Genomic DNA, 10,925 nt, shown 5'->3' with positions numbered 1-10,925 from the left:
ATTACCTGGGAATTCTCTCCTTCCTGTTGTTTACCTACTACTATGTGGGGAGAAGGCGTGCTCCTCGCAGGAGATGGTGGGTGCACCCTCTACTAGCCAGGAGGCAGAGGAAGGGAGAGTTCCAGGCCCTCTACCGGGACCTCAGACGACACCCACAGAAGTTCTACAGCTACACTCGGATGTCTATTCCCCTGTAAGTATCTAGGCCTAAATACACCAACCCCCACCATTCCTAAACACCCCACCCTCACCCCCACAACACCTCATCCCTGTATACCTAGCTAAACACACCACCCTGACCCCCACACCCCTGTATACCTAGCTATACACTACACCCCCACCCTCCACAACACTCCCAAACCTCTGTAAACACACCTCCCCCATCCTCCACCCAACACCTTGTCCCACAACATACTTTACAGCTTCTTCCTTTCCATCTCCTGACAGGTTTGATACCCTTTTGGAGATGGTGAAGGATGACCTTAGGAAGAAGGATACCACGTTCAGGAGAGCAGTTACACCACAAGAACAACTACTCATCACACTGAGGTATGTAAAAACAATTTTTTTTATTGCAAAAACAACCACTTTCCAACATGGAAACATTCTTCCAACATGGAAGACAAAAAATAACATATCTATGGTATAGCCCGGTCAGTTTTAAGGAACACCAACCACCAACTTTGTGCTGGAAGAGTTGCAGGGCATAGCTGCCCAAGTGTCTTTCGGGGACACCAGTCCCTAATATTAAAGTGCTTCAAAAACCTAACCACTGGCACAGGACCCTCTGAGCCATGGATGAAGGATACAGGTCAGCGAAAAGGCTAGGCCTCTCACCGACCAGTGTAGGTGTCCTTCATCCATGGTTCAAAGGGTCTTGTGCAAGTGGTTAGGAACAAGAACAAAGTGAGGAGCAAGAGGAACCGATGGCAGAGGTGCATGACTACAGGTGCAGTGCAACAGGCACAAGGTTGTGACCCAGGTAGTGTCTTTCGGGGACACCAGGCCCTAATAAATTGAAGTGCTTTAAAAACCTAACCACTGGCACATGACCCTCTGAGCCATGGATGAAGGACACAGGGCAGTGAAAAGGCTAGGCCTCTCACCGACCAGTCAAGGTGTCCTTCATCCATGGCTCCAAGGGTCTTGTGCAAGTGGTTAGGAACAAGAACAAAGTGAGGAGCAAGAGGAACCGATGGCAGAGGTGCATGACTACAGGTGCAGTGCAACAGGCACAAGGTTGTGACCCAGGTAGTGTCTTTCGGGGACACCAGGCCCTAAAATTGAAGTGCTTTAAAAACCTAACCACTGGCACATGACCCTCTGAGCCATGGATGAAGGACACAGGGCAGTGAAAAGGCTAGGCCTCTCACCGACCAGTCAAGGTGTCCTTCATCCATGGCTCCAAGGGTCTTGTGCAAGTGGTTAGGAACAAGAACAAAGTGAGGAGCAAGAGGAACCGATGGCAGAGGTGCATGACTACAGGTGCAGTGCAACAGGCACAAGGTTGTGACCCAGGTAGTGTCTTTCGGGGACACCAGGCCCTAAAATTGAAGTGCTTTAAAAACCTAACCACTGGCACATGACCCTCTGAGCCATGGATGAAGGACACAGGGCAGTGAAAAGGCTAGGCCTCTCACCGACCAGTCAAGGTGTCCTTCATCCATGGCTCCAAGGGTCTTGTGCAAGTGGTTAGGATCAACAAAGTAAGGAACAAGAGGAATCAAAGGCACAGGTGCAGGACTACAGGTGCAGTGCAACAGGCACAAGGTTGTGACCCAGGTAGTGTCTTTCGGGGACACCAGGCCCTAAATTATTAGTGCTTCTAAAACCTAACGACTGGCACATGACCCTCTGAGCCATGGATGAAGGACACAGGTCAGTGAAAAGGCTAGGCCTCTCACCGACCAGTGAAGGTGTCCTTCACCCATGGCTCCAAGGGTCTTGTGCAAGTGATTAGGATCAACAAAGTAAGGAACAAGAGGAATCAAAGGCACAGGTGCAGGACTACAGGTGCAGTGCAACAGGCACAAGGTTGTGACCCAGGTAGTGTCTTTCGGGGACACCAGGCCCTAAAGTTCAAGTCCAGCAAAACCAAAAGTTAAAGAGCCCTGTGATGGTATCCTTCCTCCGAGGATCGGAGGTATTCAGAGGAGCATGTCCAGGAACAATTTGACTTTTTTTTTCAAATTGTATCGGCACCACTACTAGAAAAGGTGGGAGTTGCTGCCTGGAAATCTGGACTCTCTTGGGTGCTGGTCGTGGATGAGCTGGACCCTGACAGCGGTGGCCCATATTGACTGCCTCTGTAGCCGGTGTACATCTGTGATGATTGCCAGGTGGGCACCGCTGTTGGTTGTGGGGGTCTAAAAATTGGTGGTTGCAATAATGGCGTGTCCATGTGCTGTTTAATCACCTCCAGCAAATTGGAATGGCACGCCATCAGGTTTTGGGAAGGCACCTTTTCAAGATATGGTATTAGAGACATCAGTGTGAAAACACGGGTGTGCCTGCAATTTCAGTAGTTCCTTGCTTTGTTGATGCATTTGCTGCATCATGTTCTGCAGCTGGCCCACCGACTGATGATGCTGCGCACGCAGTTGGTCGATTTCTCCTCTGTGCATCTCATGCATCATTTTAAGCTCGTCCCTGTAGTGCCCATGTACAGCGTCGAGCTCACATTGCAGTGTAGTGATGTGGGACTTGTACTGCTCCATGATATGGCCCCTGTCCTCATCTTGCAACTGCCGGGTTATGAGAGTTTGGTGGCTCTGAAGAATCCCGAGAAGTCCGGAGACAGCCCCGGACATCTCGGACTCTGTCTCTCTCCTTGTTGGGGGGAGGGTACCTCGACGCCTCACTGGTGTGGTGGTCCTCACTGGTGGTGTGGCAGCATCTTCTCGTCCTCTGGCCTGTGTCGGGGTTGCCCTGCGCGCTGGTTGTGCTGCAGTCTCTCGGTGCTCCTCACTTTGTTCTTGTTCCCCTGGAGCTTCCATAGCGGTCGATTGTGGAGGTTCAGCTTCTTCCACACTCGGTCCTGCAACCTCAACATCCAAGCTCTCTTCTGCCAAGTCATCATCAAAGGAGAGAGTTGGGATTAAGGACTCCCTCCTCCTACTCCTCTCCTCGGGGCAATAGGTTACATCGGCGACGTCATCATCCACCAAGCTCTCCTCACTGCTGAACCGTGCCTCCTGGGTCGGTTCCTCTTGCTCCAAATTGTCTTCAGTCCTGTAGATAAAAACAATATTTATTGCTGTGCCAAACAGCATGTGGCGTCAATTCACAGAGCTAGCAAACACTAGCAATCACTTTATCACCCGTTTCTACCCAACATTTGATAAAGCTTGTGAGAAAAGTTCGCTAGCCATGGGAATTGAGGCCATAGCAATACATGGCCGAAGTCATGGTAAATGAGCTCTCAGTTCCTGCCCACAGTAGTGGTACTTACAGTCTAGGTTCCAGGCTTGCATTGATGAAAGACAATTGCTTGGCAAATTGGTAGTCTTTTTGTCGCCTTCCCCCGCCACTGCCACTTCGTTCGGCAAGTTTTTTCTTCCGTAGCCATTTCACATATGCATCCCGTATATTGCGCCACCTTGTCTTGTACCTTTCTCCTGTAACGACATGAAAAATTGATTTCGATTATTTCTCTTGTAGGTACATCGCAACTGGACAAACATATACATCGCTACATGTGACATTTCGTATTGGGAAGAGCACGGTGGCAGGCATCGTCGTGAGGACTTCGAGGATCCTTTGGACGCGACTGAGGGCCAGATACATGCCTGTGCCGGACACCACGAAATGGGAGGAGATCGCCCAGGGCTTCTGGACCGAGTGCAAGTTTCCTAATTGTGTTGGCGCACTGGATGGGAAACACATCCGGATTCAGAAACCCGTGGGGAGTGGCAGCCATTATTTCAACTATAAAAAATACTTCAGCATTGTTCTAATGGCAGTGGCAGATGCGGACTACAAGTTTGTGTACGTGGATGTGGGGTCGTACGGTAGTTCCAATAACTCTGGAATTTTCCAGCGTACGACCCTTTGCCGGCTGATGGAGGAAGGCAGACTGCGTCTCCCCCGTGACAGACCCTGGCCTGGGACAAGGGCACCGGCCTACCCCTATGTGTTTGTGGGGGACGAGGCCTTCGCCCTGTCCGACCATGTAATGCGTCCGTACCCAGACAGGGGACTTGATGCCAGCCAGCTACACTTCAATGCTCGCTTGAGCCGTGCAAGGAGAATGGTGGAGTGCACATTTGGGATCCTGGTGTCAAAGTGGAGGGTGTTCCACACGCCCATGCTGCTGAAACCGGGCAACGCAGTTGTCGTGGTGAAGGCAGCATGCATCCTCCACAACTTTGTGCGGCAGGAGGAAAGAGAGACTCCGGAACCCCCGAATGCGCTTCCACTAATGCCCCTGCGGAGGTATGCAACCAGGCCAAGGGTAGTGTCACTGCGGAACAGGGACCAACTGAGACTTTATTTTACCACACCACCTGGACGAGGGTGAATGTTTGGTTTTTAATATGTTTTGTTGAAATGTGTTTATTTTGGAGTTTCAAGTTTGAGTGATTTTAAATGTATTAATTTTTTACAATAAATTGATGTATAATAATTGGTCATTGTGTATGTTTTATGTGCACAGGTGGGGTACATCGCAGGTGGGTGGGATACATCACAGGTGGGGTAGAGGTGGGTGGGATACATCACAGGTGGGGTACAGGTGGGTGGGATACATCACAGGTGGGGTACTGGTGGGTGGGATACATCACAGGTGGGGTACAGGTGGGTGGGATACATCACAGGTGGGGTACAGGTGGGTGGGATACATCACAGGTGGGGTAGAGGTGGGTGGGATACATCACAGGTGGGGTAGAGGTGGGTGGGATACATCACAGGTGGGGTAGAGGTGGGTGGGATACATCACAGGTGGGGTAGAGGTGGGTGGGATACATCACAGGTGGGGTACAGGTGGGTGGGATACATCACAGGTGGGGTACTGGTGGGTGGGATACATCACAGGTGGGGTACAGGTGGGTGGGATACATCACAGGTGGGGTACTGGTGGGTGGGATACATCACAGGTGGGGTAGAGGTGGGTGGGATACATCACAGGTGGGGTAGAGGTGGGTGGGATACATCACAGGTGGGGTACAGGTGGGTGGGATACATCACAGGTGGGGTACTGGTGGGTGGGATACATCACAGGTGGGGTACAGGTGGGTGGGATACATCACAGGTGGGGTACTGGTGGGTGGGATACATCACAGGTGGGGTAGAGGTGGGTGGGATACATCACAGGTGGGGTAGAGGTGGGTGGGATACATCACAGGTGGGGTACTGGTGGGTGGGATACATCACAGGTGGGGTACAGGTGGGTGGGATACATCACAGGTGGGGTACAGGTGGGTGGGATACATCACAGGTGGGGTAGAGGTGGGTGGGATACATCACAGGTGGGGTACTGGTGGGTGGGATACATCACAGGTGGGATACATCACAGGTGGGGTAGAGGTGGGTGGGATACATCACAGGTGGGGTACAGGTGGGTGGGATACATCACAGGTGGGGTACAGGTGGGTGGGATACATCACAGGTGGGGTACAGGTGGGTGGGATACATCACAGGTGGGTGGGATACATCACAGGTGGGTGGGATACATCACAGGTGGGATACATCACAGGTGGGGTAGAGGTGGGTGGGATACATCACAGGTGGGGTACAGGTGGGTGGGATACATCACAGGTGGGGTACAGGTGGGTGGGATACATCACAGGTGGGGTACAGGTGGGTGGGATACATCACAGGTGGGTGGGATACATCACAGGTGGGTGGGATACATCACAGGTGGGATACATCACAGGTGGGATACATCACAGGTGGGATACATCACAGGTGGGGTACAGGTGGGTGGGATACATCACAGGTGGGTGGGATACAGCACAGGTGGGGTACAGGTGGGTGGGATACATCACAGGTGGGGTACTGGTGGGTGGGATACATCACAGGTGGGATACATCACAGGTGGGGTACAGGTGGGGGTGATACATCACAGGTGGGGTACAGGTGGGTGGGGAACAGGTGGGTGGGCCACGGGTGGGTGGGCAACACGTGGGTGACACAAATCCATAGCAAAAGTTGAATACATCACACACAAGCTTAAACAACAAGCCCCCCCCAAAAAACTTCTAGTCAACATACCCTCTGTGCCTTGCTGTCTCTTGCTCAAGTTCTCAAAGTCCTCCACATACAGCTTGGCAATTTTTTTCCACAGGCCTCTGCATTTTTTGATGTTGCTGTGGTCCGCATCCCCCTTGTCCCACAGGGCTGGTACCTGCTGCACCTGTAGGATGAGGTCTTCTGATGTGTAGGGCCTCACCCCCTCGCTATCAGACAGATCCTGCTCCATATTGCTGCCAAAGAGCTCCAGCATGAAGTCACTGCTGCTCCACTCTGTGAACGCTGGTGCCATGTGGTCCCCATCCAAAATGGCCACCATACCATAGAGTCTGCATAGGAAGTGTGGTACAACATCCGGTTTTTATAGCCAGTGTGTTGTGCGCTCTCCGGTTCTCATTGGTTTCCATTGGCCGGATGCAACATTCCGGCTCCGGTCCGGATACGTCAGCCGGACCAGCCGGACCAAAAAATAGCGCATGTTGGAACGGACGCCGGAGTCCGGATCCGGTCCGGCTCCGGTCCGGACGAAACGGACGCATGTGAACGGTCGCATAGACTTTCATTGCTATGCCGTGCGTCCGTTTCGTCCGGTCCGCATGCGGTCCGGCTCCGGCACGGCTCCGGCACGGCGATTCCGGATAGCAACCGCTAATGTGAACCGGGCCTTAGTTAGTAGGCCTTAGGGCTCTTTCACATTAGTCAATGCGTGCAGGAGCCATTTCCTGCACAAGTTGACTAGCCTGCGGCGCGTCGCCGGGATGCTGCGGTGCGATGCTGATTAGCGGCGGTAGTAATTAATTAACCCGATGTGAAAATGCCGGCTCCTGGCTGTTCAACTCTCCCGGGTGTGTTGAACCGCAACGCACCGAAACACAGCTTCGGGTGTGAAAGGTAAAATGAAAGTCTATGGACTTTCATTTTACCTTAGTTAACGCAAAGTTTCGACTTTGCGCTGAAACGCAAAAAAAGGGCTCTAGTGTGAAAGAGCCCTTAGGAAAGGGCAAGATCCTCCAACATGTTTTGCCAGGAACACCCTGGTGTCATCAGGAAGAGATGCACCCAACTAAGCTGCAATGTCAGGAGCAGTGGAACCGGCCACTGAGAGTGGGCGGCACCACCTATAAAAGGTGCACCGCCATAGGGATGCCCACAAGCAGTGATGTCAAAAGCCGTGGCCACAGAGCCGTATGGGAGAATCTACAATTCAAAAATATACAGTATATGCGTATAGTCTGCATGCATGGAAAAAAAATGCATGCAAAAAGAAAAAACAAAAACAAGAAATATAAAAGTACAAATAAGACTGTTACATGGTTAAAAACAAGGCACAAAACAGAAGAAAAGCATACCCCATGCAGTGAACACAGCGGAGCCACAGGGCAGCAACCACAAGTGTAGGTGCCCAGTGCCTATACCTTAAAAACCTAGCAAAACTCCTATGATGCAAATCCCTCTGCACCCACCCCAACTTCCCCAAAAACTGGAATAACTTCCCATTGGTGCTTAATACTCCCTGTCCATCTCTCCAAGAAAAATCTAGTGCATCTCCTCCCAATACTAAATACTATTTCATCACCAAACCTAACAAAACCAACCCCAGTGCTGGCTCTGTTTGTAGTTCCTCAACAGCTGGAGGGCCAAGTTTGCCCATGCCTGCCTTAATGTATCTTTTGAAAATTGAAAATTCAATAAAAATCTTTGAAAACAAAAAACCAACCCCAGTGCTAGACACTACTGTCAACCTATAGAATTTACCCTCAACTTAGACTAACCATACCCTTTCTCTGAGCCTCTGAGTATTTAAAATGCCTGGATTATTATTTCTTATAGCCACAGTAAGGCCTCTTGCACAATGCAAGCGATTCCAATTCCGATTCCACTTTTTAATCGTTTTTTACATCCGATTCCGATTCCGATTTGCAGTTTGCTCCCTGCACACTGCAAATCGGAATCTGAATCGGATGTAAAAACCGATTAAAAAGCGGAATCTGAATCTGAATCGCTCGTAGTGTGCAAGAGGCCTTACAGTTGTACTGCCCATGCATTGATTGGCTAATCCAAGTATGCTTGAAGAGACAGCCCAAAGAGATTCCTATGACCGCTCCATATTCATCAGAAGGAAGCCAATCTCTGAGTTGCCATCGGTATGTTTGAAGTAAAAGTAAATGTACATCTTAACATTTTGGGGGGTTCAAATAGCAATGTAAATTAATACGGTAGCGGCTGCGAGTGAAGGAAAGAGTTTTAACTGAATTTAACTTTTAAATTATTCAAGGCATAACCAGGGGGGAGCAACCGCTGCGACTGTGTGTGTGTGTCTCTGATACTCCAGATCAGGTGCTTTCGTGGCTACACATGATGGGTGTAAAGATCCTGATGGCCACACTTGTTTTATGAGCCTTGTAAGATGGGCCCCAGGCTGTGAATGTCACCAATGTGAGGCAAAGGAAGGGTTGGAACATTAAGCAGCCCCATCAAAGTTTTGCTGGCGGGCCCCATGATTTGTAGTTACACTCCTAATACCAGTTGCCTGGCTAACCTGCTGATCCTCTGCCTCTAATACTTTTAAGCCTCATCTACACGCAGCGATCCGGCGGCTCGATTAGCCACCGGATCGCCTCTTCCGCATCACCGCACGTACCCGCCGCGTCCCCGCCCGCCGCGTGTGCGTCAGATTCGATCCACCGCGCTTATCTTCCGCTCGATTCCCTGCCATTGTCCCCTCATGGGGAACGAGCAGGGAATCGGCGGTCGCAAGATCCGACCCGTCGGATCTTATCAATCGAGCCGCATCAGCGGCTCGATTGATAAGTAACATCGCAGCGTGTAGACCCAGCATTAGACATAGACCCTGAACAAGCATGCAAAAGATCAGGTGTTTCTGACAATATTATCAGATCTGATACGATTAGCTGCATGCTTGTTTCAGCCAAATAGATCAGCAGGGCTGCCAAGCAACTAGTATTGTTTAACCTGTAGACAACTGTATCACGCCGATGGGCGTGAACGTGGCGGCAGCCCCAGGACCGCCAGGACCGGCAATTGGCGTCAAGTCCTGGGGCGGGATTTTGCAGGAGATTGCGCACATCTCCACTTGAATGATGGAGCTCCGCTCCACCATCAGTCTCCCAGCGGCGATTGCTGCTAGGAGACTGTTAGACGGTGAAACCGCCGCCTATTTACACTGTACAGCGCTGCGATCTAAGGGAGCGCTGTACTGGGGACAGCCGTGTGACACGGCTGTTGACCTGGGGGGCCGGAGATCTGATGTCATAGGCTGATGATGCCTATGACAATCGTTTGCTGTGATTGGCTGGCGGGGGAGGGAGGTTAATGAAAATAAGAAAAAGAATGCACAAATTTATTAAAAAATAAATATTTACAAAAATTAAACAAACATCCTGGGAGGGATCACCACACCCCCCTGGTCACTAGGGGGGTGTAAGCCTGTGGTCCTCAAGAGGTTAAAAGGGAATACGGTAAATATGGCAGCCTCCATATACTTCTCACTTTAGTTGTCCTTTAAAGGTAACCTAAACTGAGAGGGATGTGGATGTTTCCTTTTAAACAATACCAGTTGTCTGGCAGTCCTGCTGATCTCTTTGCCTGCTGTAGTGGCTGAATCACAGACCTGAAACAAGCCTGCAGCTAATCCAGTCTGACTTCAGTCAGAGCACCTGATCTGCATGCTTGTTCAGGGGTTGTGGCTGAAAGCATTAGAGACACAGGATCAGCAGGAGAATCAGGCAACTGATATTATTTTAAAAGGATAAATCCATATCCTTCTCAGTTTAGGTTCCCTTTAAATGAAATCCAAGCATAGATTCAAAGCCTGCATTTAACCTTCCATTTTTTTAATGCATATATACTAAATTTGCATTACTGTACTTATCAGTGCATACATTTACACGCAGGCGAGAGGCAGGAAGGTTTGCTGAGCTGTGGCTGCAGTGCTGGTACAGGAAGGATGAGAGCTGGGTTATCTCTGTGTACCAGGGACGGATCAAGACCAAGTTGCGCCTAGGGCAAGGTCAGGTTTTGGCGCCTAAAAGTCAGGTTTTGGCGCCTAAACTGCTATTCATTTTGCAGCCTTTTTAAGAATTCAACAAATTGCGCCTGGGGCAAGATACCCGCTTGCCCCCCCCCCCCCCCCCTAGATCCGTCCCTGCTGTGTACCCAATGAGAAGCAGGCTTATGCCACATCCCAGCCTCTCCATGCCTACCTTAGAATATGGCTACTGCCACCTGTCCTGCTGCTCGATCCAGGCAGCTGTGCCCACCTTTTAGCCAAGTGACTTCCCTTTCATCTGCAGACCCTCCCTTTCATGTAACGCTCCTTTGGGTGTCATCCCCCTTTTTTGTGTTGCTCCCTTTTCCTGTTGCAGCATCCTCTACCACTACCATATGCAGCAACGTCTCTTCAATGTTCAGTCACCCCCTTGGGCAGTAGACGTCCTCAGCCTGGGTCTTCCAGAAGCTGGCACTGGACACCAATCTGCACCTGGATCTTCTCCTTTCTCTTGATCTGGTTGCCAAAGTGAATATTCTGCTGCAGCTCTATTGCATCAGAGAAATGTATGCACCTTTAGAGGTGTGCATGCCATCTAGTGGATATTTATATAGAGTGTAATCCATTCCTTTTCCAGCATACCTGTCACCTATTTTATAAGGCTAACTTATACAAGGATGCTCAGGTCTCTCAGGGGGGCATTTATCAAGAGTGTCTGAGACAAAAT

The 10,925-nt window shown here is 50.4% G+C and overlaps 1 protein-coding gene across 1 annotated transcript; it reads left to right on the top strand.

The window, feature by feature from the left end:
* The first annotated feature begins 531 nt into the window (after positions 1–531).
* LOC137545180 (uncharacterized) lies at positions 532–10,713 on the top strand. The gene is made up of 4 exons (XM_068266298.1): positions 532–549; positions 3,661–4,225; positions 8,020–8,024; positions 10,575–10,713. Exons 2-4 carry the CDS (start codon positions 3,785–3,787, stop codon positions 10,711–10,713), a joined length of 585 nt encoding a protein of 194 aa, XP_068122399.1. The 5' UTR covers positions 532–549; positions 3,661–3,784.
* The last annotated feature ends 212 nt before the right edge of the window (positions 10,714–10,925 follow it).

The sequence above is a fragment of the Hyperolius riggenbachi genome, chromosome 2 (assembly GCF_040937935.1).
Source record: "Hyperolius riggenbachi isolate aHypRig1 chromosome 2, aHypRig1.pri, whole genome shotgun sequence".
Lineage (NCBI taxonomy): Eukaryota > Metazoa > Chordata > Amphibia > Anura > Hyperoliidae > Hyperolius > Hyperolius riggenbachi.
Note: the sequence above shows the minus strand (reverse complement) of the source record. Positions and strands in the feature narration are given on the sequence as shown.

Excerpts from the sequence above, each read along its gene's own strand:
- LOC137545180 (XM_068266298.1), top strand. The coding sequence starts at position 3,785 with ATGCCTGTGCCGGACACCACGAAATGGGAGGAGATCGCCCAGGGCTTC.